Source organism: Anolis sagrei, chromosome 5 (genome assembly GCF_037176765.1).
Source record: "Anolis sagrei isolate rAnoSag1 chromosome 5, rAnoSag1.mat, whole genome shotgun sequence".
Classification (NCBI taxonomy): domain Eukaryota; kingdom Metazoa; phylum Chordata; class Lepidosauria; order Squamata; family Dactyloidae; genus Anolis; species Anolis sagrei.
The window spans coordinates 180,202,605-180,230,457 of NC_090025.1; the positions used below are offsets into that span (position 1 = coordinate 180,202,605).

Below are 27,853 nucleotides of genomic sequence, written 5' to 3' on the forward strand. Positions count from 1 at the left end.
CGCCACCAGAGGCTCCAAACAAGGAATACAACTTGGGGCATCAAAAGCATCCTTTAAAGAGCTCCTTGTGCTGGCAGGAATGAAGACCGACAGGTCTGAGGTTCAAATCCAGGGAGAGCATGAATGAGCTCCCTATGTCAGCTTCAGCTCCCCATACGGGGACATGAGAGAAGCCTCCCACAAGGATGGCAAAACATCTGCGTCCCCTGTGCAATGTCCTTGCAAACAGCCAATTCTCTCACACCAGAAGCGACTTGCAGTTTCTCCAGTCACTCCTGACACAAAAGAACCTTTAAAACAGCTGAAATTGGAAGACAAAATGCACATACTTCAATGTCAGGATGAGTCCCTCTCCACATCCCACTGTCCAGCCCAATCTAACTTTTATGACAAGCACACATGTTCTTCCAAAGTTTTTCTTTATAGAGTAATAGGAACATTATTTCATGAACCAAATCCCTTAAACATGGAACGGAGCATAGTCGTATCCCATTCAACTTAAAGAATTATTATTTTCTAACTAAATATAGCATTCAGACTAGGAACAAAAACTTTCAGTTTGTTTTCCCTCACATCTGATCACAACCCTTTTCTCAGCCAAGGCCACAGATAGAGCTACAGGTGGGCACTGAGAAAAACAAGGAATACAACGGGGGGAGTCAAAAGCATCCACGGATTTTCATTTCCGTGGTTTTAAAAAGATGTACTAGTTGCAAAGGATGAGGTAAACACTTACATCTGGCCCCTAGAGAAGAGGTGCCATTCTTCCTACTTTACAGCTCAAAATTTAGCCAAAACCTGTTTTTAAGACTCAAAACCAGTAAGAGGTAAATTACTTGAACCAGCAACAATTTCCCTGTACCTGGGCATCCAATTCATTTATTTCAATTCAACTTCCAATGAATTTGCACCTGATCCTTGCAGGTGGTTTTGGGGCACCCACAGCATGCAAAGTTTGCACTGCTCTCCAGACAAGCTAAACTTCTCAGGCCTTTTCCAAGGTAACTTGCAGAAGTATTTCACTGTACAATTAAACTGGTGTGAGAGTCAAGGATATCCAGTTGGATTGTAGTCACATTATGAATCCAAAGTGTTCTGATGGAGTTGGTAAACAGCTATCATGTTTATTGTTCCTATTCGCTTCTGCAGCTTATTGCTATAGGACCCAGGACTTTGCCCCTGAGAACAAGAGTCAATTTGCCATTTTCCTCCTGAGATGGATGTAAAGCAGGATCAAGTGTTTCAGGTACAAAAAAAGAGCAGGCACATTCAATTGGGAGGAGTTGGGGAATGCATATGACTTCTGATAAAAATCACAAACACTTCACAATGCCAAGTCCTCTTTAAAAAGACACTTAAAATTTTTCTTACTAAAAAAACAAAAAAAATCATTTTTATTTATTTTTTTTGCAGGTAGGTGCGTTGTGTTCAATTTGTTCAGCTCTAGGAGATAAAAAGGAAAAGGAGACAGTTATGTTTAGTCCACCCAAACTACCGTGTATACTTGAGTATAAGCCGACCCGAATATAAACCGAGGCAACGAATTTTACCATAACAAAACGGGGAAAACATATTGACTCAAATAGAAGCCGAGGGTGGGGAATACAGCAGCTACTGAAAAATTTCAAAATAAAAATAGATACCAAAAAAATTAAATTAATTGAGACATCAGTAGGTTAAATGTTTTTAATATTTACATAAAACTAAATTAAGATAAGACTCTCCAACTCTGATTAAACTATTATTCTAACCTTCTTCAATGCATATCCTTCCCTTCCAATAATAATAAATGTAATAAAACAATAATAACATAATAAATGAAATAACAACAATAGAATAAAATAATGGAAATATAAGAACAATAATAATGGAGTAAAATAATAAATGTAATAATAGTGATATAGTAAAATAATAAATATAATAATAACAATAAGAGAGTAAAATAATAAATGTAATAATAATAGAGTAAAATAATGGAAATGTAATAACAGTGATAATAGAGTGAAATAATAAATGCAATAATAAAAAGAGGTGGCCTTCCTCGCTATTGATGCGGAGAAGGCTTTCGACAATTTGAACTGGGACTTTTTCAAAATTTTAATGAAAGAAATGGATCTGGGCTTTCAATTTATTAATGCAATTGAAGAAATTTATAAAAACCAAAAGGCCAAAATCCAAATAAATGGACAAACTTCAGAAGAATTTGCGATAGGAAAAGGCTCCAGGCAATTATGTCCTATTTCCCCTTTGATTTTTATAATGTCTTTAGAAATTTTGTTGAAAAAGATAAAAGAAGATGAAACGATCAAAGGGGTAAAAATCGGTAAACAGGAATATAAAGCCAGAGCATATGCGGATGATTTAATTGGTATAATAGAGAATCCACGGGAGAATATTAAAAATTGGCTGAATACAATTGAGAAATTTGGTAAACTTGCCGGCTTTAAATTAAATAAATATAAAACTACCATCTTTACTAAGAACATGGCAAAGGAAAGACAAGAAGAATTAAAAAGGACTACGGGCCTCCAAATTGTAATAAATGCAATAATAATAATAATAGTGTAAAATAATAAATGTAATAATAGATTAAAATAATAAACATAATAATAATTGAGTAAAATAATGGAAATGTAATAATAACAGTAATAATAGAGTGAAATAATAAATGTAATAATAATAGAGTAAAATAAATGTAATAATACTAATATAGTAATGTAAATGTAATAATAATAATAAATAACAGTAAAATAATAAATGTAATTAAAAAAATAATAACCCAGTAAAATAATAAATAATTTTGACTCAAAGGGGTTTTTTCAGCCTAAAAAAGGGCTGAAAAACTCGGCTTATACTTGAGTATATCTAGTATATTAATTCTTTTCAGATACAGTATTTCCCCAGACAACAGTTAACAAAATGTATTTATTGGGACAAGATGATTCACACAGACATGGACATCTGCACAGTCCAAAAGACTGAAAAGGTTGTGCATCTACCTGCTAAAATACAGGATAGCAGCCAAGCCACACAACCACAAATAACCAATCCTTCAGCACTCTTCCTTCAAAACAATGTTAAGGCTATTTTTCTGATGGGGGAGGGGGGGGGTTCGTATACATTAAACATTACATTCTAATTTTTAGTCACCTCAGGAGCCAGGTTGTTCACATAATCACGGAGGTTCTGGTTTATATAGTTCACAGTTGTACTGAACACTTGCACTAGAAGAGAAGGCACGCTATTTACTACTTTCTTCGTCAAAGCCATTGATATCACCAACATGGCTTTCTCCTTCTCCATGTCTAAAGGCATTTTTCTCACAAGTTCCTCCACAGCATGAGACATGTGCATCGTCATCACCTGAGGAAACATTCGGAAAACATATTTTTGAAATGTTGCAATTGTGTCACAAATATAACCTGTATTTTCCCCAACCTAAAGCCACTGAGACGCAACCATTTGTATTCACTGTTCTTCCTGAAAGCTTATGGTGGTTTAACAGGAGCAACACATTTAAAGAGTGGTTTATAATTTAGATCTAGTAATATTAACATATTATATTAGTAATATTATATATAGTAATATATATATAGGAGCCCCCGGTGGCGCAGTGGGTTAAAGCACTGAGCTGCTGAGCTTGTTGATCGAAAGGTCGCAGGTTCGATTCCGGGGAGCGGCGTGAGCTTCCGCTGTCAGCCCTAGCTTCTGCCAACCTAGCAGTTCGAAAACATGCAAATGTGAGTAGATCAATAGGTACCGCTCTGGCGGGAAGGTAACGGCGCTCCATGCAGTCATGCCGGCCACATGACCTTGGAGGTGTCTATGGACAACGCTGGCTCTTCGGCTTAGAAATGGAGATGAGCACCACACCCCAGAGTCAGACATGACTGGACTTAATGTCAGGGGACTACCTTTATCGTTATATATATATGTATGTATGTATGTATGTGTGTGTGTGTGTGTGTGTGTGTATATATATATATATATAGTGTATAATAGTAATATTATATTAGTAATAGTATATATAGTTTTTTAAATAATCTTTATTTAATTTAAATAAAAACACACAGCAAAATATACTTTTATAATAATAAAATCAGTATAAAGAAAATAGCAGGAAAAGGATATAAGAGTACAAGAAATTAATACTATATATAGTAATAGTATATTAGCAGTAAGATCTAGTAATATTAATGGCACTCCAAGCAGTCATGCTGGCCACATGATCTTCGAGGTGTCTATGGACAACGCCAGCTCTTCAGCTTAGAAATGGAGATGAGCACCATTCCCTAGAGTTGGACACGACTAGACTTAATGTCCGGGAAAACCTTTACCTTTACTATATTAGCATAAATACAAAAGATTGAAAAAGCAGAATGACAGCAAAATATTCAAGCCTTCAAAGACCAAGTTCCAACCATGAAGCAGTCTCACTTCAGCAGGAACAAGCACCACCCTGGAGTAGTAAAGGTCAAGGTTTTCCCCTGACATTAAGTCCAGTCGTATGCAACTCTGGGGGTTGGTGCTCATCTCCATTTCTAAGCCGAAGAGCTGGCATTGTCCATAGACACCTCAAAGGTCATGTGGCCGGCACGACTGCATGGAGCACTATTACCTTCCCACCGGAGCATACCTATTGATCAACTCATATTTGCATGTTTTCGAACTGCTAGGGTGGCAGAAGCAGGAGCTGACAGTGGAAGCTCACGCCACTCCCACCCTGGGGATTCAACCTAATTTTGGAAGTGTATCTTTCTAACACACCATTAAACTAGCATTAATTTAGTCCAGGGGTCCTCAAATGTTTTAAACAGAGGGCCAGATCACATCCCCTCAAACTGTTGGAGGACCGTATTATAATTTGAAAAAAGCATGAATGAATTCCTATGCACACATCTTATTTGTAGTTTAAAACAATACAATAATTAAAATTTAAAATGAATAATTTTAACAAATATAAACTTAGTATTTCAATGGTAAGTGTGGGTCTGCTTTTGGTTGATGAGACAGGATTGTTGTTGTTGTTGTGTGCTTTCAAGTCGTTTCAGACTTAGGTTGACCCTGAGCGAGGGACTGGTAAATGACCTTGGAGGGCCGTATCCATCCTCGGGCCTTAGTTTGAGGACCCCTGATTTAGTCAAATAGCCAGGAATCTGTAGAACATGTCAGGAATCCATTTACTGTTGACTTTGCTGAAGTTCACCCTGAGCCCAGTTGCATTCCTTTCCTGTATCAGAACCACACTGACCTCTGCCTAAGACGCTCAAGGCTTTCGATTGAGCCACTTTTCAAGTGCTGACTACTTTACAGTCCTTACAGATTACCTGCTACCTTGAGCCCCCGGTGGCGCAATGGGTCAAACCCTGCTGACTGACAGGTCAGTGGTTCAAATCCGGGGAGAGCAAGTTGAGCTCCCTCCGGCAGCTCCAGCTTCCCATGTGGGAGCATGAGAGAAGCTTCCTGCAAGGATGGTAAAACATCAAACATTCGGGGTGTCCCCTGGGCAACATCCTTGCAGACAACCAATTCTCTCACACCAGAAGTGACTTGCAGTTTCTCAAGACACGAAAAAATAAAAAATCTTCTGCCTTGGAGTGGAAGAGGATGTTGGGAGGGGGGGTCACTGTTAGGGATTTTCATTGTGTTTTGATTTTAAACAGTGGTTTACTAATCTTCCTCCCTCACCTCTTTGGACATGTTCTCTCTCATAAAACGCTGTGCCAGATTCTGTATGACGGATGCCTCCATCTCAGCAGTCAGCTTATCCCCGATTTCAGCCAGCTGAGCTCCGATAATCCGGAAAATTTCCTCATCAGGCACTGCACCAGGATACACGATTGGAGAAAAGAGGGTTAAAGGAGAACGAAAGCCTCTCTTCCCTCACCCTTGCCTTCCAAAAAGGGCAAAGCCAGCATTGGGGGCGGGGGGGGGGTATGCCCAAGAAGGGAGACACACAAGATTTGTTAGAGATCCTGAGAGTGGCATCGTCAGGACAATGGATTCAGGACCCGTTTTGCTCAGACTCTATTTCTCAATCTAGTGTACCCCAATGGCCAGTTGTGAAGAAAGCATGGGCACAGAGATGGGAGAAAGAGGAAACCAGATATTATCACTTATCAAGAATGATAGGATGACAGTATAGTAAGAGTAAACAACTCAATCTTCTTCTCCCCCAACTCATGAAAAAAGGCCTTCCCCCAAGAAATACAGCATCCCTTATTTTTCTTTAATGCCGCAGATGTTCACAGAGATTAATCTCTCAAGAATAATGCACAATTGCATACTAGCTCATCTTTGTGCTAGGAAAGCAGTGCCTTCTGGATGCATTGTAATGGATGTTTTCGCCCTCCAGACATTAGCATCACTGGATGCACCTTCTCAGAGCTCCCTCTACAGTGGACCACCAGTGGTCCATAAGAACGTAAATATAGTACAATATTTTTTTCTACATAAGGCTAGACAGTCAGTATTATTGCACTTTTTATTACTGGACTTTTTATTTTAAAACTAATTTTGAAATCAGTTTACTGTGTTTTTATATGTATTACGGTATGTATTATTTATATGTAACTAGCCGTCCCCTGCCACGTGTTGCTGTAGTATTTGTCTGTGTATTTGTGTTTTGTGTGTGTGTATATGTGTGTGGGTGTATATTTGTGCATTTGTGTATGTTTGTGTGTATATGTGGCTTTGTACATGCGTTGTAATGTATGGGGGGGGGGGTTGGCTTTTTAAGTCTCTTCCTCTGTATTTTTCAGTGTATTTATGAGTGATGGTCACTCATTCGTCAGAATCATAGAATCATAGAATCAAAGAGTTGGAAGAGACCTCATGGGCCATCCAGTCCAACCCCATTCTGTCAAGAAGCAGGAATATTGCATTCAAATCACCCCTGACAGATGGCCATCCAGCCTCTGTTTAAAAGCTTCCAAAGAAGGAGCCTCCACCACACTCCGGGGCAGAGAGTTCCACTGCTGAACGGCTCTCACAGTCAGGAAGTTCTTCCTCATGTTCAGATTGAATCTCCTCTCTTGTAGTTTGAAGCCATTGTCTGAGAGGTGTCGTGTGTCCAAATTTGGTGTCAATTCGTCCAGTGGTTTTTGAGTTCTGTTAATCCCACAAACGAACATTACATTTTTATTTATATAGATGGCATCAAATTGTGCTGGATGTAAGCCTCCCCAAGTCCCCGCCCCAGGGGGGTTGAGAAAAGCGGGGTACAAATGTTTGAAATAAATAAAATATGGTCCGCGGATTCGCCATTACAGTGTTGTTTCGAAACCATGTGGCAACGAGAGCAACTGGTCTCACAAAACCCTCTTAAGAGTGTTGAAGCAACACGGATATCAGGAAGGGAGAGGCTGACTACCCACGAAAGATTACTACAATGACATGTATGAATATGTGAGAGGAAGCCACAGGGAGGAGGGAGCAAGCTTGTTTTCTGCTTCCTTGGAGACTAGGACGCAGAACAATGGCTTCAAACTACAAGAGAGGAGATTCCATCTGAACATGAGGAAGAACTTCCTGACTGTGAGAGCCGTTCAGCAGTGGAACTCTCTGCCCTGGAGCGTGGTGGAGGCTCCTTCTTTGGAAGCTTTTAAGCAGAGGCTGGATGGCCATCTGTCAGGGGTGATTTGAATGCAATATTCCTGCTTCTTGGCAGGGGGTTGGACTGGATGGCCCATGAGGTCTCTTCCAATGCTATGATTCTATGTCATTAGCTCTAAATTATTAAATATGTTTTTCTGTGGGTGAGCAGATAGCAACTACCAGATGACGTATGTTCTGTAAGAGAAGCTAGAGCTGATGTGGTTTATCCAGTGCAATTTCCTGAATTAGCACCCCAAATTGTGGTTTTAACTACTGTAATTATTATTTATTTACAGTATTTATATTCCGCCCTTCTCACCCTGCAGGGTACACATACATGGCAAACATTCAATGCCATAGACACACAACACATATAGACAGACAGTCAGAGGCTATTTAACATTCCAATTTTCTGGCCGCCAGGGGAGCTGTCGCTTCATTGTCCACCTACGACACTGATGAAGTACTTTCCGCATTCCCCGCATGCTTTTGCTGGAGAATTTTTATGGCCGCGTAAATTTGTTAAATTAGCCTCCCCACACATAAGTGGCACCTAAATTTCCTACTTGACAGATGCAACTGTCTTTTGCATTGCAAAGGTCAACAACAAGCTACACAAATTGGCCGGAAGCTCACTCCAACCCGGGCTGGCTTCGAACTCATGACCTTTCGGTCAGTAGTGATCTTAATGCAACTGACATGCAGCCAGCTTTGCCACATGTAATGTAATGTAATGGCCTCGTAACAGGGCCCATTGTAAGCCATCGTGAGTCCCCCTTCAGGGGTTGAGAAGGGTGGGAAAGAAATGTGGAAATAAATAAATAAATAAACCGAATCTAAAGTTGACCTAAAACTGATTCGTAACCCTTTTGGTACTAATATTGGAGAGTGGTCCCTGGTCAAAGTGGTCCCTGTTCATAAAAAGGTTGGGAATCACTGTCTATGAGGAAAGAAAGCCAATTTCCTTCTGCCGGAGAACCCAGGACTGCTCTCAAAGCCGCAGGGTTGAAGACTAAAGTCGATATTTACCTTCCTCTCTGACCTCGAATCTCCCACATCTATTCCCATCTGTCTGAAGTTCATCATCATCATCACTTATTTTGGAAAGCAACAACTCATTCTTCAAACAATTAAGGTCTGAAACAAAGGCACAGTCGCTGGAGTGCTGCAGGAAGGAGTAGAGAAGGACGGCAGTAGAGCTATCCGGCCAGTCGTTGCTTTCAACCTGGGTATAAGTGGGGGGGACACACATTTTAAAAAGGTCAGGGTCAATCTGGAATTCTGGCAACAAAGGAAACATAAGCATGCATTGCTAGGAAACAGTGATTGCATCGGTTATAAAAGGGAAAAACTTAATTTAAATAACATTTAAATTAAGTTGGAAGGCATTTCTACAAGCTCCCAGTCCTTTTACTTCTTGTCCTTTGTTTAGCTGGATTTTTAGCAGCGTTGGCACTGGGAATATAGTAAAGGGGAGCTGGAAAAACAGTCCTTCAATGCAAGACTGCAGTACTGTATCTGTAATAAACATTCCAGTAATACTTGCGCTGGGAAATGAAAGGATTCTGCTGTAGCCAATGCCTGCCTACAACAGGCTGAGCGTACACAAACACCAAAGCGGAGAGGGAAGAGGAAAGCAGAGAAGCTTGCCTCACCAAACCCAAACCCCACCATGCAAAAAGAAAAAAAATACAAGACTGCAAGTTTGGCTACTCAAATGGAAATCATAAGAAAAGTAGAAGGTAGTGGGGGTAAAAGTTATCCCTGGGTGCATTTTGGAAGCAGCCTTCAAGTGGTCTCGCAAAAGCTTGACATGTTTTGTTCACTTAGGAAAACTCACCTGACCTGGTTGTTTCATTTCACACATTTCTCTTTGGATTAAAATCTTATTAAAACATATTTAACTGCTCTTCTTTTTGTATGGTGTAGGATTCTATCCCTATTTTAAATATTTTATTGGCGCAGTGGGTTAAAGCCCTGTGCCGGCAGGACTGAAGACCGACAGGTTGCAGGTTCGAATCCAGGGAGAGGCGGATGAGCTCCCTCTACCAGCTCCAGCTCCTCATGCGGAGCATCCCACAAGGATGATAAAACATCATCTGGGCGTCCCCTGGGCAACGTCCTTGCAGACGGCCAATTCTCTCACACCAGAAGTGACTTGCAGATTCTCAATTCTCTCCTGACACAACAAAAAAAATTGTCTCTAGTAGTATTTCTTTTCTTTTTTTGTTAAACATCTAACAAAAGATGTCTCAAATAGACTCCGGATATGAATTACACATGGCTTTAAAAGATAAATGCGGCACATATTTGAAAATAAGACACCACCTGATTCATCATAGCGGCTGAAAGGCAACTGGATTATCTTTTATCTTCACAGAGTGTGGGTCGTCTACCTGTAAAAGAATTACAAATGTTTTAACAAAATACAGAATCCAAAAAACACTGATAATTTTATTGGGCGAACTAAAGCACGAAATATCATTCAGCTGCGATGGCTTCTTTATCTTGCAAATATGTTTAAAATCATACCGCAAAAGAAAGATGACAGTGTTAAGAGTTGATTTTGCCCCCAGATATTATTTCTGTTGTCAGTTAACATGGGTAAGTAATATTAATGGAGGCACAAGCAGCTTGCATAATAATAATAATAATAATAGTAGTAGTAGTAGTAGTAGTAGTTAACTATATTTATATCCCTCCTTCTCAACCCCAAAGGAGACTCAGAGCACTCTTACAATTGGCAGCAATTTGATGCAACCAACAGGCAACAGAAAATAGACAATAAAACATTAAACACAATTTTAAAATCACTTAATCTGAGGACATAGTCAAAGGCGGTTCTGGTCATTATTGCACATAAGTTTACTTATGGCCAAAAGCTTGGTCCCAGAGTCATGTTTTTACTTGCTTCCTGAAGGTCAAGAGGGAGGGGGCTGATCTGATCTTGCTGGGGAGGGAGTTCCATAGCCGAGGGGTCACCACTGAGAAGGCCCTGTCCCTCATTCCCACCAACTGCACCTGTGAAGGAGGTGGGACCAAGAGCAGGATCTCCCCAGATGATCTTAATCTCTGAGATGGTTCACAGAGGGAGATAGGTTCAGACAGATAAGCTGGGCCAGAATCGTTTGAGGGTGATGTATGAGTCTCTTGTTCAACACCTTTCTCAAATATTCCTAGAGTGCTCTCAAGTGACTAAACTATGGTCACTTTGCCCATAAACAAAAAGTCCTGCTGTGAAAGAAGCCTCTTTCTGAAAACTGTGGGACAGAATTTCTTGGCTATAAATGTAGTCAAAGGTGACCCCCCCCCCCCATAAAAGATAGTTTATAATCAGGGAATTCATAGTTCTGCCAAGGACAGATGCAATAAGAGTTAAGTCTTGGCCAATCTGCAAAAGGACTAGCAACCACAACAAGGATGGTGTGTACATTTAATCAAGATTTTATGTCCTATATTTCATATATTTATAGCAGAAGGTGACTGCCATATTTACTGGAGTTTACTGTAATTTACTGGAAACTCTGTCACAAAAGGCATTTGACCTTTGGTCTACCTAAGCAAACAGCTTAAGCCATGAGTTAACGACTGTGCTAATTGTCCCCCATACCAGTCAATGACCTACAAAGAAAGGGATTCCAAGACCTTTGGTCTAAGGCTAGCAAAAGGAAAGAGTATATAATCTTTTATAATGATGCCCTTTATTTCTCAAATCCCATCTTTCCTGCCCATTTTTGCTTTTCAGTATAATCTTTGACTCACCTTTGCAGATACTGAACTAAAACATACCCTACACATATACATACATGTAGTCTTTTCACATCTCAAGCCCTGTTTTGTTTCCTTTTTTCCCTTTACCATTCCTTCCCACTCTCTTTCTCATCCTGTAACTACCATTCCACAATCCCCTATCTCTCCCCATAATCCTGGTCCCAGCTGTGTTGTTTTATCCTAGGCTGGGCAGTCACAGACCATAAGATGACCTAGAGAGATAGGAACCCCTTTTGGGGGCCTTATGGACCCCAAAAACCACTCAAGGACAGGCTGGCTTCCGCAAGTATGGGTCCCAGGACTGTTCCTTGAGCCTACTCTGTATGTGTTTCCCCAAAGCCTCCATCCTAGAATGCCTCTGCTCATACGGGTCCCCCTATCCAGGATGGACTCCTCATGTGTGCATATACTATCAAATAATGTATAATAATTTATATGTATGTCTATATAACATATGAAGCAAGGTGACTTTTATTTTCACCCCAAGACACAGGTACCACAAGCTACCCTGGATCATCATTCTTGTTAAAGGAACTTTCAAGCATTTCGGAATATGGAAGATAGGTAAATGGCCCCACAAAGGACATTTCCACTCTGCGAGGAGAAGGGGTTGCCACAGCTTCCCAAACAAGGACATTGTAATTCTGGACAAATACTTCTTGCAAGAAAGTGAGCTCAATTACTAGCTTCCAACTTTTGGGTGACAGAATTTCCAGATAATTTGACTGGTTCTAATTAATTAAAGCAGAAATTGCTGGAATGATAAAACCATGGAAATATAAGGCCCAATAGCAGTGTTTCTCAACCTGGGGGTTGGGACCCCTGGGGGGTCATGAGGGGGAGTCAGAGGGGTCACCAAGAACCGTCAGAAAACACAGTATTTTCTGTTGGTCATGAGGGTTTTGTGTGGGAAATTGTCCCAATTCTATCATTGGTGGAGTTCAGAATGCTTTTTGGTTGTAGGTGAACTAGAAATCCCAGCAACTACAACTCCCAAATGTCAAGGTCTATTTTCCCCAAACTCCACCAGTGTTCACATCTGGGCATATTGAGTATATGTGCCAAGTTTGGTCCAGATCCCTCATTGTTTGAGTCCACAGTGGTCTCTAGATATAGGTGAACTACAACTCAAGGTCAATGCCCACCAAACCCTTCCAGTATTTTCTGTTGGTCACGGGAGTTCTGTGTGCCAAGTTTGGCCCAATTCCATCGTTGGTGGAGTTCAGAATGCTCTTTGATTGCAGATTAACTATAAATCCCAGGAACTACAACTCCCAAATGACAAAATCAATCTCCTCCAACCCCCCAGTATTCAAATTTGGGTGTATGGGGTTTTTGTGCCAAATTTGGTCCAGTGAATGAAAATACATTCTGCATATCAGTTATTTACATGACGATTCATAACAGCAGCAAAATGACAGTTATAAAGTAGCAATGAAAATAATTATATGGTTGGAGGTCACCACAACATGTGGAATTGTATTAAGGGGTCACAGCATGAGGAAGGTTGCGTACCACTGCCCTATAGGTGCCCTCTCCTTGTAGGTTATGACCTACAAAACCCTAAATGGTTCGGGCCCTGCCAGTCTTCATGATCACATCTCTGTTGGGGTTCAGCCTGTGTGTGAACCTGAACCTGATTCTCTGATTGTATTTCCTGATGTCCATGTAGATGTCAATCTGAATTCTGAAGCCAATTTAGATGATGATGGTTTGAGTAGTGAAAATCCTTCAGCCTTGGAAAGCGAAAGTCAAGATTCCCATGAGAACATGCATTCCGAGCCAAGCGGAGATGTTTCACTCCCTTTTCCTCCCAGTTTTAGTTCTCCAGAGAATCAGACACCTGGCCTGCCTAATGAGGATAGGCGGGGGCAGATTTGGCAGAGTCGGGGAGAAGAACAAGTTTTACGTAGGTCAGCCAAATTGAAAGAAATCCAAACAAAAACTTCAGGCGTGTCTCGCAATAGATTTCTTGGCCTTAAATATGCCTGGCCTGAATACAGCTTCAGACCAGGCATCATTCCAGTTTCATGTGCCAGCGTTTGCAGGTCTCCTGATTCAAGTGGCCTTGTTCCTCGGAGGTTTTCTAGTTGTTCCAAGTACGGTTAGTGGATTGCTAACAGGTTCCAGGATTCATCAGTTTTGCTGTGGGTTTTATGATCTTGGTTATGGACATTTCTTGTTGCTGATTTTTACTGTGACTTTTTACCTTTGCATTTTTCCTCTATTTTGTATTCATCTTTCATCAATAAAAAAGGATTGATTTCCTGAATCCAAGTGTGGTGGATTGTTGTCTGAGGGTCCAGTTTCCTGCTCTGGGTTGCAACAATCTCCTCCTATGAACCGGTACAGGCTCTAAGATCTACGGGGGAGGCCCTCCTCTTGCCTCTGCCACCGTCTCAAGCACGGTTTGCGGCAATGAGGGAGAGGGCCTTCTCGATGGTGGCCCCCCGACTTTAGAACATCCTCCCCAGGGGGATTAGGCAAGCCCCCACACTGTCCTCCTTTCATGGGGGTCTGAAAACTTGGATGTTCTAGCAAGTTTTTGAGAATGATTAGTCGCTATGCCCCATCCCTAGGTAGCCAGATAGCACTCAATCCTGCACTTCTTCCACTTCCGCAGCCCTATGATACACTGTTTGCACTATCCCATGCCCAACCCTTTTATAGTTGGCCACGTCCATTTTGTAATCCTGGCCATTGATTAGTTGAGCCTCTACTGATAGAACTACAATGCAATTGGTTTAAAAATATTTTTAGTGTGTTTTAGCAGAATGTTTGTATTTTATTAGGCTTTCATTTTTGTTATATTGTTTATTGAGTTAAATTAAGTTGTTTTATATTGTCTGATGTGCTTGTCTTGATGTAATTTGTCTGCATGGTTTTCTTGACAATTGGATGCTTGCCTTATATGTTGGAAATCGCCCTGAGTATCTTCGGGGAGATAGGGCAGTATACAAATAAAGTTTGTTTATTTATTTCAGAAAAATTGCAACATCCCAAAGGTTCTAAAGAAGCTCACACAGAGGGAGGGGACGACGATGACTATCAATGCAAATACCTGCAGCTAGGATGCCCAAGCTTGGGAATTCAACAGGCTTGAAGCTCCCTCTACAGGAATGCATGACTGTTTTGCTTTAACAATGATAAAAATGTTTTACAACACAGCAAAGCAGTGTGGCATAAGAGAAGAGGGTGAATACATGCAATTTCCCAAAATGTTGTATTTAAAATTTGCCTGATATCAAGTTCTGTGCTGTAGTAAATATTTTGGAGAAACAAAAACAAAGCAGAACAACAGAATAAAAACTGCTACTGAATTTTTCAATGAAAAATCAAATGCATTGTTTTCTAAATTTGATTACTTGATTATAAACTTGATACAGCAGTATTTATACCTGCAAATATGTAATAAACTATCCTCAGGTGACTACACTGGGATCCATGCATGCATAAAGAACTCTCCTTGACCCTGGGAGCTGGATATTAGGCATGGGCAATCCATGGTTCTAAATCAGCATTTCTCAACCTGGGGGTCAGGACCCCGGGGGGGGGGGTCACCAAAGACTATCAGAAACAGTATTTTCTGTTGGTCAATGGGGTTCCATGTGTCAAGTTTGGCCCAATTCTATCGTTGGTGGAGTTCAGAATGCTCTTTGATTGTAGGCAAACTATAAATCCCAGTAATTACAACTCCCAAAGGTCAAGGTCTATTTTCCCCAAATTTCAATAGTGTTCACATTTTGGCATATGGGGTATTCGTGCCAAGTTTGGTCCAGATCCACCATTGAGTCCACAGTGCTCTCTGGATGTAGGTGAACTACAACTCCAAGACTCAAGGTCAAGGCCCACCAAACCCTGCCAGTATTTTCTCTTGGATCTTGGGTGTTATGTGTGCCAAATTTGGTTCAATTCCATCATTGGTGGAGTTCAGGATGCTCTTTGATTGTAGCTGAACTATAAATCCCAGCAACGACAACTCCCAAATGACAAAATCAATCCCCCAACCCCACCAGTATTCAGATTTGGGTGTATCGGGTATTTGTGCCCAGATTGTTCCACTGAATGAAAATAGACCCTGCATATCAAATATTTACATTACGATTCATAACAATAACAAATGAAGTAACAACGAAAGTAATGTTATGGTTGGGGGTCACCACCACATGAGGAACTGTATTACAGGGTCGCAGCATTAGGAAGGTTGAGAACCACTCTTCTAAATGGTTCTAAAGTACTTACAAAACTAGGGGGCGCTGGTGCTTTGCTTCTAGTGTGTTGCTAAAGTACTGGTGGTGAAAATTTCACAATTCTAACAAAATTTTCCAAATTTCGTTATTGGCTATTTTTATGCCAGAACCAACTAGGAACTGCCATTTATAACGAAATGTTGAAAGTTTTGTTAGAGTTCTGAAATTTTCTGATGATGCCTGCCATAGATGCAGGTGAAACATCAGGAGACAATGCTTCTGGAACATGGCCATACAGCCTGAAAAACTTACAGCAACCCGGTAACAGAAAAATAGGATGAAAAGAGGAAGGAAGTACAATTAGTGAGAAGTGTTGTCCAACCTCAAAACAGTAGCCAAAATCTTCATGAGATACTACTGTAGGGGGAAGATAACGATAAGGTATCGCTTTCAAGATGGAAGGAAATGAAAAGTTTTCTTGTCATTCATTCTATGTGTGCAAGGGAGTTTTATAACTTAAGTCCCTCAGGAAACCAAGGGATATTATTAGGTTGCCTGCTGAGGAAAGCGGCGTTTTTAAGCGTGCAAGATGTTACCATGTCATTTCAGAATAATGAAATCCTTGGCATGTATAGACAAATGAATAGTTTTCAGGAAAATCCAAAGACTAGATGTGAGGTCTCACAACCTCTGAGGATGCCTGCCATAGATGCAGGCGAAACACCAGGAGAGAATGCATCTAGAACAGTGGTTCTCAACCTTCCTATTGCCACGACCCCTTAATAGAGTTCCTCCTGTTGTGGTGACCCCCAACCCTAAAATCATTTTCATTGCTACTTCATAACTGTCATTTTGCTACTGATATCAATTTAATGTAAATATCTGATGTAACGGCGCTTCATGCAGTCATGCCGGCCACATGACCTTGGAGGTGTCTACGGACAATGCTGGCTCTTTGGCTTAGAAATGGAGATGAGCACCACACCCCAGAGTCAGACATGACTGGACTTAATGTCAGGGGACTACCTTTACCTTTACCTTTACCTTTACCTTTACCTGATGTATTTTCATTTACTGGACCAAATTTAGCACAAATGCTCAATACACCCAAGTTTTAATACTGATGGGGTTGGGGGGGGGGGTTTCATTCTGTCATTGGGGAGTTGTAGTTGCTGGGATTTATAGTTCTTCTACAATCAAGGAGCCTTCTGAACTCCACCAATGATGGGATTGAACCAAACTTGGCACACAGAACTCCCATGACCAACAGAAAACACTTTGGTAGGACCTTGAGTTTGGGAGTTGTAGTTCACCTACATCCATGTAGAGCACTGTGGACTTAAACAATGATGGATTTGAACCAAACTTGGCATGGATACTCAATATGCCCAAATGTGAACAGTGGTGGAGTTTGGGGAAGATAGACATTGACACTTGTGAGTTGTAGTTACTGGGATGTATAGTTCACCTACAATCAAAGAGCATTCTGAACCCCACCAGTGACAGAACTGGACCAAACTTCCCACACAGAAACCCCATGACCAACAGAAAATACTGTGTTTTCTGATTCTCTTTGGTGACCCCTCTGACACCCCCTCGCAACCCCTACAGGGGTCCTGAACCCCAGGTTGAGAAGCGCTCATCTAGAACATGGCCATATAGCTCGAAAAACCTACAACAACCTAGTGATTCCAGCCGTGAAAGCCTTCGACAATACAATTCATTAGATCTTTAGTTGCAATTTAGGGAGGGATATTTAGAATTCTCAGACTAGTGCCTCATCAAACTACAAATCCCAGGATTCCAAAGAATGAAAGCAGAGCAGTTACAGTGGTTCTGTTATTTGGTTACAGTAGTATCCAAGTGCTATATATGTGTTGTGTAAAAGATCTTGTGTTCTAAAAGACAATTATGACTATACTCACTTTGTAAATAAACAAATACATGTGCACACACATTCATTCCCATGATCTTTGTAGAAACCCAAGTAAGCTTACTACAATTCAGGAATAGATTTACAGCCAGGCAGCATGTGTAGTGGTTACAGTACTGGGCTAGAATTGAGGAGAGCTGGATCCAAATTCCTACTCAGTCATGAAGATCACTAACCTCACCTATTGCAAAGATAAGATGCAAGCTCAATCTGTACGTCGCTCCTAAGCACTTTTACAGAAGAGTGGGATAAAAGTGTAATATATATATAAAAACAATGGGTTTTTAAAATTTTGTAATGAAATCTTAAGGGAGAAATCATTTGTGAGTCACAAGAACTCAATTTTATAGTAGCATAAGACAAAATGTAGTTAAAGCAAGTCTCTCTTCAGGCCGACATGGAGAGCGTGTAGCAGTTAAGAATTCAAGCTGGGAACTCCCTGGTTTGAATCACGTCTCAACCATCAACTCCCTGGGGCTCTGAAAAAGTTACACTCTCAGCCTCAACCCTGACATCTGAAATACAGGAATAAAATCATACACTTGTAGGTTATGGAAATATTAACGAAAACAGGTTATTACCGTATATACTCGAGTATAAGCCAAGTTTTCCAGCCCATTTTAAAGGCTGAAAAAAACTCGACTTATACTCAAGTCAAAGTTATTTATTATTTTACTTTGCTATTATGATTTTTATTACATTTTTTATTTTACTCTATTATTATTATTACATTTATTATTTGATTCTATTATTGTTATTGGAGCCCCCGGTGGCGCAGTGGGTTAAAGCCCTGAGCTGCTGAGCTAGTTGATCGAAAGGTCGCAGGTTTGATTCCGGGGAGCAGCATGAGCTTCTGCTGTCAGCCCTAGCTTCTGCCAACCTAGCAGTTCAAAAACATGCAAATGTGAGTAGATCGATAGGTACGACTCTGGCAGGAAGGTAACGGCGCTCCATGCAGTCATGCCAGCCACATGACCTTGGAGGTGTCTATGGACAACGCCGGCTCTTTGGCTTAGAAATGGAGATGAGCACCACACCCCAGAGTCAGACATCACTGGACTTAATGTCAGAGGAAAACCTTTACCTTTACTTTTATTGTTATTATTACATGTATATTATTTTACTCTATTATTATTTTATTACATTTATTTTTATTCTATTTATTATTATTGCATTTATTATTTTACTCTATTATTACTGTTATTATTACATTTCCATTATTTTACTCCATTATTATTATTTTTATTACATTTATTATTTTATTCTATTATTATTGGAAGGACATGTAAGCACATTATTATTATTATTATTATTAATAATAATAATAATAACACTTTATTTGTACCCCGCTACCATCTCCCCAAGGGACTCGGTGCGGCTTACATAAGACCGAGCCCAAACACAACAATACAAGCAATAATCACAACAATACAAGCAATTAAAAATAAAACATAGACGATAACATATAACACTATCAAGAAGACAACCTACAATTAAAACTGTGGGAAGGCCAAATGTAAAAATTAAAATTGGAAATAGTGCTGAAGCATGGACGAAAAGGTGATAGTGGCGTTGTGGAAGACATACAAACAGACCTAAAAATATAAAGTGTTTTGGAGGGACAAAATGCTATTATTATTACTATTGATGCTGTTGTTTCAGGGGCCGGGCTTAGCACATCAGGCTAAACCACTGTGCTGCAGAAAAATCTTGCTGAACAAAAGGTCAGCAGTTTGAGCCTGGATCAGGTTGAGCACCTGCCGTTAGCCCCAGCCCACCTGCCCATCTAGTACGTCGAAAACAGAAATGTGAGTAGATAAAATAGGCACCGTTTTTAATGGGGAGGTAATAAAGGTGCCCTTAAGGACATTGATCGGGGGAAAGCTCCTCGGCACGGAAGATGGAGCGACAACATCCCCCCCTCCCCCGTGGTCGGAGTCAAGCACAGCCTCCAAGATGCTGGAAATAAGATGGGAAAAACTGTCTTTACCTCTGTGTTGTCCGTCCTTGTTAATTAAATGATTGGCATTGAATGTCTATCATATGTGTGTTCTGTAAAGCCGCTCCAAGTCCACTTCGGGGTGAGAAAGGCAGGGTATAAATACAGTAAATTCATACATAAATAAATAACTGTTTATTTTAACTTCTGTTACTGTATTGTAATTATATTGATTTTTGTTGCAGTCAGCTACCTTAAATGATATCTTCATATATCTGAGAACAAGCTGTATCCAGAAGCCAGGGTTACTTCACAATGATCCCCAACTATTTTCATGCTGATTTTTTTCATCCTCCTGCAATGATCTACTGTCATTCTTCTATTTAAGTGCTTACAATCCCCTTTGAAATTCATGTATAAAAAATGTATTAGCCATTAAAAAAATTAAATATATAATTTAAGTTATCCACAGAATACCATCACCACATACCACAGAATAACAGTCACAGCTCAGAAGAAATATACGTTTGACTCAACAAATAATTCAAGCATCAAAGGTCAGATTTATTAATAAGTCAACAACACACCTGCAAAAGCAACACTTGCCAGTTCAGGAATCAAAAGTAAAACCTTGTCATTAACACTCAGCTGGACTTCTAGACCTATCTGACATAAACAAAATAGCAGGAGCTTTAATGACGAATCTTAAATTTCCATTCTATGTCTAACTCTGATTTGTGTATTTTAATATATATATTATGAAAATATGTCTTAATATGTGTACTCTACAGAGTGTTTTTAAACTATTATGTGTTCTGATTATGTTCTTTAGCAATATTGTAATCTGCCTCAAGCCATGAGGAATGGCGGGTAAGAAATATTATTATTATTATTATTATTATTTATTATTAATAGCTGCAAGAAACAGGAGTCTAAGAGATTTTTTTAAAAAAACGATTCAGTGCTGTTAAGTACATACCATATATACTTGAGTTTAAGCAGAGTTTTTCAGCCCTTTTTTAGGCTGAAAAAGCCTCCCTTGGCTTATACTCAAGTCAAAGTTATTTATCATTTTACTCTCTAATTAATATTTTATTACATTTATTAATTTACTCTATTTATTACTATATTTATGATTTTACTCTACTTATTATTATTACTATATTTATTATTTTACTCTCTATTAGTATTATTACATTTATTATTTTACTCTATTATTACTGTTATTATTACATTTCCATTATTTTATGCTATTATTATTATTACATTGTTTTACTCTTTAATATTATTGGAAGGATACTCAAGCACATTTACATTCAAGAAGGTTAGAATAAGGGTTTAATCAGAGCTGGGCAGTCTTATCTTAAATTACAGTTTTATGAAAATATTCAAAAACATTTAACATACTGATGCTTGAATTAATGTAATTTTATTGGTAAGGAAACATAAAGATTTCCCCTGACATTAAGTCTAGTCGTGTCTGACTCTGAGGGATGGTGCTCATCTCAATTCCTAAGCCAAAGAGCTGACGTTGTCTGTAGACACCTCCAAGGTCATGTGGCCAGCATGATTGCATGGAGTGCTGTTACATTCCCACAGAAGCAGCACCTATTACTGTACTCACATTTACATGTTTTTGAACTGCTAGGTTGGCAGAAGCTGGGGCTAACAGCAGGAGCTCACCCTGCTCCCCAAATTCAAACCACCAACCTTTCAGTCAGCAAGTCCTACGCCACCGGGGTGAAATTTTATTGGTATTTATTTTTATTTTAAAGTTTACCAGTAACTGTAGCATTTCCCACCCTCGGCTTATACTCGAGTCAATACATTTTCCTAAGTTTTTTTGTGGTAAAGTGAGATGCCTCAGCTTATATTTAGGTCAGCTTATACTCGAGTATATACGCTATTTAGAAATGCATTATGTGGAGGTTGGGGAACTTGAATGCTCAAAAACATTCTGGACAAACTGTAAATATTGCTTCATTATAGTTTCAATATTTTCAGAAATTTCACATCTGTAAAGATACACAAAGTGGCACCTTTCACACACTGAGCGTGGAGAAGTGTTGCTTGCAATTATCCAACTGATAAATCCCTGAAGTGACTTACTACAAGAATTTCCGCTAAGTACCTCATGCAGTTGGTAGTAGTCATGTGCAATCGGGGTCTACCTTCATCTGTTTCGTGTCCTGGCTTTCGGTGGGGCCCTCGATCCGTTTCGAATGAGCATCCCGAAATTGGGGTCAGATTTTTGTTTTCTGTTTTCAGGGCTGAAAGATCAATTTTCTTTTGGCCCATTATTGGGAGGGGAGGACTTCATCTGTAAGCCCAAAGCGCCCAGGCCTATGGTTGCAGGCTTTATGCCTATGCGCCAGGACCTGGCAGGGCCTGCAGCTGAGTGCTGAGTAAGGAGTGGTACTTACTCGGCACTCAGCTGCAGACCCTCCCAGGTCCCAGCGCTTTGAGCCTACGCACGTGACAATCGATCCAAAAAGCAGGGTTGGAGCCGGTACCCGCTCCCAGTTGCCTTTCGTTTCGAGCCCATTTTCGTTCCAGGATGGGCCTTTTGTTTCATGCCATCCAAATGTACGGAATGAAACAGAAACACAAATCAAACGGATGGAACAAATTTCTGGCCCATGACTGCTAAAGTTAGTACCTACTGCATTAAGTAATTAGCTGAAAGCTGTTCCTCTAAAGAAGTAAAATGACAGGGGGAAAAATCAAACACTGGACAGGAAGAAAAAGAAGAAGAAAATATAAACGCAGTTCAATAGAATTTAAAATTCTATTGGTACTTAGTATCTAGATAACAAGTTTTCCAAAACTCCATTAACAGAAAAATCATATACAAAAGCAACATACCCAAGGAGTGCAAAACCTTTAAAAACCCTCCCAATATTCCAACATAACAGAAATTAACGAAGTGCAACCAGTATTTCTAGTTCCATTCATCCATATCTGACCAAAAAAATCTCTAGGGATTTTCTCTAGGTCTTCAAGTACACCTCGGATATGGACGTCCCTCATTTCAATGGTGTGTGTAGATACCTGCTATTTTGGGTGTTTACACAAGGTTCAAAAATATCTCTCCTTGGGATTGGGGGAGGGGAAGTTGTATTGTAATTTATTTGCATTTAAAATATCCCTCAAAGAATCCGGATGTAGTACAGACACACATTAATGTGTGTTTAAAGAGAATGATCCTTCCTGACCCAGGTCAGATGATGAATCATGTCTATCTTCACGGAAACCAACCCCTTAGTTACAAGAAATGCATGCCAGCCCAAACGCACCAAAGATCATATTTTTAATTACTCTTTTACTAATAAGGATGATAATATCATGTTATTCATTCGTTCAGTCGTTTCCAACTCTTCGTGACCTCATGGACCAGCCCACACCAGAGCTCCCTGTTGGCCATCACCACCCCCAGCTCCTTCAGAGTCTTCAGAGTCAAGCCAGTCACTTCAAGGAGGAGATATGATAGCCATGTATAAATATGTGAGAGGAAGCCACAGGGAGGAGGGAGCAAGCTTGTTTTCTGCTTCCTTGGAGACTAGGACACGGAACAATGGCTTCAAACTACAAGAGAGGAGATTCCATCTGAACATGAGGAAGAACTTCCTGACTGTGAGAGCCGTTCAGCAGTGGAACTCTCTGCCCCGGAGTGTGATGGAGGCTCCTTCTTTGGAAGCTTTTAAGCAGAGGCTGGATGGCCATTTGTCAGGGGTGATTTGAATGCAATATTCCTGCTTCTTGGCAGGGGGTTGGACTGGATGGCCCATGAGGTCTCTTCCAACTCTTTGATTCTATGATTCTAAGGATGCCATCCATCCATCTTGCCCTTGGTCTCAGCCCCTCTTCCTTTTTTCCTTCCATTTTCCCCAGCATCATTGTCTTCTCTAAGCTTTCCTGTCTTCTCATGATGTGGCCAATTATCATAATATCACAGCATCACTAAAATAACATTACTTTTACAAGCTAAACAACCTCAGAAAAGTCTTCAGACACAAAAAACCACTTTTTCCCCAGCTTATTCATCACTAAGGCTTCTGCTATGGGTTAGGGAGGCAGCACTATAAGTCACAGAAGATAAAAGGAAGATTTGGCACAGAAATAAAAATCTCCATCCTTCCTCTTGAATTTGGCAGGACTTCATCTACCTTTTATATATGAGTCTGAACATGCTGCACACCCAGGTAGTAGGAAGAAACGACACTAAAAATGGAGCTAAAAAGACAAAAGCAGGTTTGACGCACAAGAAAAAATAGCGTTTTCCAGAAAAACTTTTAAATATATAGTACAGTACTGTCTTTGAGAACACTATTCTGTTGTGAAAAACTCCCTTTTACGTGCCTCTATGCAAAACTCAGAGCAGAGAGTGCACTACACTTTCCAATACTGAAACTCTCACTTAAAAATTCCATCCAAGTTCTTTCATAATACTCATCCATGTTCATGGAGCACCCGGTGGTGCAATGGTTAAACATGAATCCTGAATCACTCCCGAGTGCCAGACAAATGCAGACAGAAAGCAACAGAGGTGAAGCCCAGCTCCTTACAAACACATCTTCCCCGGGGAGGGGAACAAAACCACAACAATGGAAAGAATGTTGTCCATTTCTTTGTGTTCTCTAAAAGAGGCAAATATTGTCTCCTCTGGAGTCTGTGTCTGATCCCTATGATTAGAAGAGAAATGGGAGAAGGCAGGATGCTCACACAACTGTGTCCTGAAATGCAGCTCTGAAGTATCTGCAAGCATTCATTCACTCCACAATCCCACTGGTGATGCAATCACTTTGCTATGGGGTTAGTGCAGTGTTTCCCAATCTGGGGTCATCGTGAGGGGGGTGTCAAAGGGGTCAACAAAGAAAACACAGTATTTTCTGTTGGTCATGGGGGTTTTGTGTGGGAAGTTTGCCCAATTCTATCATTAGTGGGGTTCAGAATGCTCTTTGATTGCAGGTGAACTAGAAATCCTGGCAACTACAACTCTCAAACATCAAGGTCTATTTTCTCCAAACTCCACCAGTGTTCACATTTGGGAATATTGAGTATTTATGCCAAGTTTGGTCCAGATCTATTATTGTTTGAGTACGGAGTGCTCTCTGCAGGTGATGTAGGTGTAGATGTAGGAGAACTACAACTCCAAAACTCAAGGTCAATGCCAACCAAACCCTCCCAGTGTTTTCTGTTGATCATGGAGTTCTGTGTGCCAAGTTTGGTTCAATACCATCATTGGTGGAGTTCAGAATGCTCTTTGATTGTAGGTTAACTATAAATCCCAGCACCTACAACTCCCAAATGACAAAATCAATTCCCCCCACAACTCCACCATTATTGACATTTGGGCGTATTGGGTATTTGTACCAAATTTGGTCCAGTGAATGCATATACACCCTGCATATCAGATATTTACAATTCATAACAGTAGCAAAATTACAGTTATGAAGTAACAACAAAAACATTTTTATGGGTGGGGGGTCACCACAATATGAGGAAAGGTATTAAGGGGTCACAGCATTAGCAAGGTTGAGAAACACTGGGTTAGTGCATGATTTTGTAAAAAAAATTATATGCTACTTTTTAAAGCATTGGAAATGTTTTAATTCTATGTGTGTTTAAACATATTTTTCTTGCAAAAAATGCCACATAGGCATGCACTCCTGATGTTTTTCTTATGCTTGTTGTATGTGTATATATAGTGATACAAATAGATAGACAGCCCTCTGTTGTCACTGTTGCAATTCAGTCACCCATCCAAGACTATCTATCTATCCCAAGTTTGGGTGGTTGAATGGAGGATATGGAGGGCTGTGAGTAAATAATACCTCTCCATGTGCATAAAAAGGCAGAATTCAGCCACCCACCTAAGACTAACTATCTATCTATCTATGTATCCCAAGTCTTGGGTGGTTGAATGGAGGATACAGAGGCCTGAGAGTAAATAATACCCCTCCATTAGCATAAAAAGGAAGAATTCAGTCACCCACCCAAGACTATCTATCTATCTATCTACCTATCTATCCCAAGTCTGGGATAGTTGCATGGAGGATACAGAGGGCCGAGAGTAAATAATACCTGTTCATGAGCATAAAAAGGCAGAATTCAGTCACCCACCCAAGACTATCTATCTATCCCAAGTCTGGGGTGGTTGAATGGAGGATACAGAGGGCTGAGAATAAATAATACCCCTCCATGTGCATAAAAAGGCAGAATTCAGTCATCCACCCAATACTACCTATCTATCACGATCTATCCCAAGTCTAGGGTGGTTGAATGGAGGATATGGAGGGCTGAGAGTAAATAATACCCCTCCATGTGCATAAAAAGGCAGAATTCAGTCACCCACCCAAGACTAACTATCTATCTATCTATGTATCCCAAGTCTTGGGTGGTTGAATGGAGGATACAGAGGGCTGAGAGTAAACAATACTCCTCCATGAGCATCAAAAGGCAAAATTCAGTCACCCATCTAAGACTATTTATTTATCTATCCCACGTCTGGGGTGGTTGAATGGAGGATACAGAGGGCTGAGAGTAAATAATACCCCTCCATGAGCATCAAAAAGCAGGATTCAGTTACCCACCCAAGACTATCTATCTATCCCAAGTTTGGGGTAGTTGAATGGAGGATATAGAGGGCTGAGAGTAAATAATAAGCATAAAAAGGCAGAATTGAGTCACCCACCCAAGACTACTCTATCTATCCCAAGTCTGGGGTGACTGAATGGAGGATACAGAGAGATGAGAGTAAATAATACTCCTCTATGAGCATAAAAAGGCAGGATTCAGTCAACCACTCAAGACTAACTATCTATCACTCTATCTGTCCCAAGTCTAGAGTGGTTGAATGGAGGATACAGAGAGATGAGAGTATATAATACCTGTTTATGAGCATAAAAAGGCATAATTCAGTCACCCACCCAAGACTATATCTATGTATCCCAAGTCTTGGGTGGTTGAATGGAGGATACAGAGGGCTGAGAGTAAATAATACTCCTCCATGAGCATCAAAAGGAAGAATTCAGTCCAAGACTACCTATCTAACACTTTATTTATCCCAAGTCTGGGGTGGTTGAATGGAGGCTACAGAGAGGTGAGAGTAAACTAAGAACCAAACCAAGGACAGAATAACAGAAGACAAATGAACTTCAAAGACACACAAACTCTGCTAAATTCCAACCCAGAGGGCGCATCTACACTGCAGCATTGATGCACTTTGAAAACTAAGGGGAAAGCGCTTCCCCCAAAACATTCACACCAAAACAAAGGATTGAAACAACAGTTTCCAGAAAGCACTTACTATATTGGAAGGAGATAAGCAATCCCAAATGTCTTCTCCTGCCTCTCTCTCTCAATGTTCCTCCCGCGGATTCAGCTCAACGCGCTTTGACTTCACTTCCTTTGGCTCTGCTTTTCTCATCAGCCCCGCCTTGCAGTGGGAGGGGAGCTGGTAGGAATTGTGGGAGTTGAAGTCCAAAAGGCCTGGAGGGGCCAAGTTGTGTAGACACACCTCTAGCAAGAGAGACGGGAGTTTTGACCTGCCTTGTGGCTGCCAATCATGCCTTCTTCTTCCCCCCAATGGGCGTGGCCCCCCTGGGGAAGGAACCTGGGAATTTCCCTTCTGCAAAGTGAGCTGTGACCTCAGGGAAGCCCTCCCTTCTGCCCCACTGAAGCTCAGGGAGGAGGAAATATATTTTCAGAAAATAAAGCAGTTGAGGTACTTTTTGGTCTGAATCACAGTCTCTTATGTAACGTTGGTGCTGCTGCTGTTACAGTTATCAGCTCACCATTGTGTTTGTTGGGGATGTTATAGTTGCATCTACATTGCAGAATTAATGCAGTTTGGCACCACTTCAGTTTCAGTTTCTCAAGAAAAAAAACCTGCCATGGCTCCATGCTATGGAGTCCTGGGAGTTATAGTTTGACCAGGCACCAACACTCTCTGGTAGAGAAGGATAAAGTCCTTGGAAAACTACCACTCCTGTGGTTCCATAACAACAACAACAACAACAATAGCATTTGCAGTTAGTGTCCAACTGTGTGGATGGAGCCCCCAGTGGGTTAAACTCTTGTGCTGGCAGGACTGAAGACCAACAGGTCAGAGGTTTGAATCCGATGAGAGCGCGGATGAGTTCCCGCTGTCAGCTCCAGCTCCCGCTGTCAGCTCCAGCTCCCCATGAGGGGACATGAGAGAAACCTCCCACAAGGATGATAAAACATCAAAACATCCGGGCATCTCCTGGGCAACGTCCTTGCAGATGGCAAATTCTCTCACACCAAAAGCGATTTGCAGTTTCTCAAGTCACTCCTGACACAGAAAACAAAAACTGTGCAGATACAGCCCAGGAAGCCTTTGTTGCTGATCAAGCGTCATATCATAGCAAGCCCAAGTCCTCTCTAGATCAAAAATCAGCC

At 40.6% G+C, this 27,853-nt stretch overlaps 1 protein-coding gene across 1 annotated transcript; it reads right to left on the reverse strand.

Moving 5' to 3' along the window:
* Nucleotides 1–851: 851 nt before the first annotated feature.
* Nucleotides 852–26,898, reverse strand: BID (BH3 interacting domain death agonist). Its single transcript, XM_060776677.2, has 6 exons — nucleotides 26,739–26,898; nucleotides 9,925–9,992; nucleotides 8,626–8,821; nucleotides 5,689–5,822; nucleotides 3,151–3,363; nucleotides 852–1,443 (listed from the first exon to the last, which is right to left on the reverse strand). Exons 2-6 carry the CDS (start codon nucleotides 9,934–9,936, stop codon nucleotides 1,438–1,440), a joined length of 561 nt encoding a protein of 186 aa, XP_060632660.2. The 5' UTR covers nucleotides 9,937–9,992; nucleotides 26,739–26,898; the 3' UTR covers nucleotides 852–1,437.
* Between the last annotated feature and the right edge of the window lie 955 nt (nucleotides 26,899–27,853).

Coding starts and splice junctions, on each gene's coding strand:
- BID (XM_060776677.2), bottom strand. Junction 5,823..8,625: donor ATTCGAGGTCAGAGAGGAAG/GTAAATATCGAC, acceptor ATCCTGGTGCAG/TGCCTGATGAGGAAATTTTC. Junction 3,364..5,688: donor GAGAGAACATGTCCAAAGAG/GTGAGGGAGGAA, acceptor ATGTTTCCTCAG/GTGATGACGATGCACATGTC.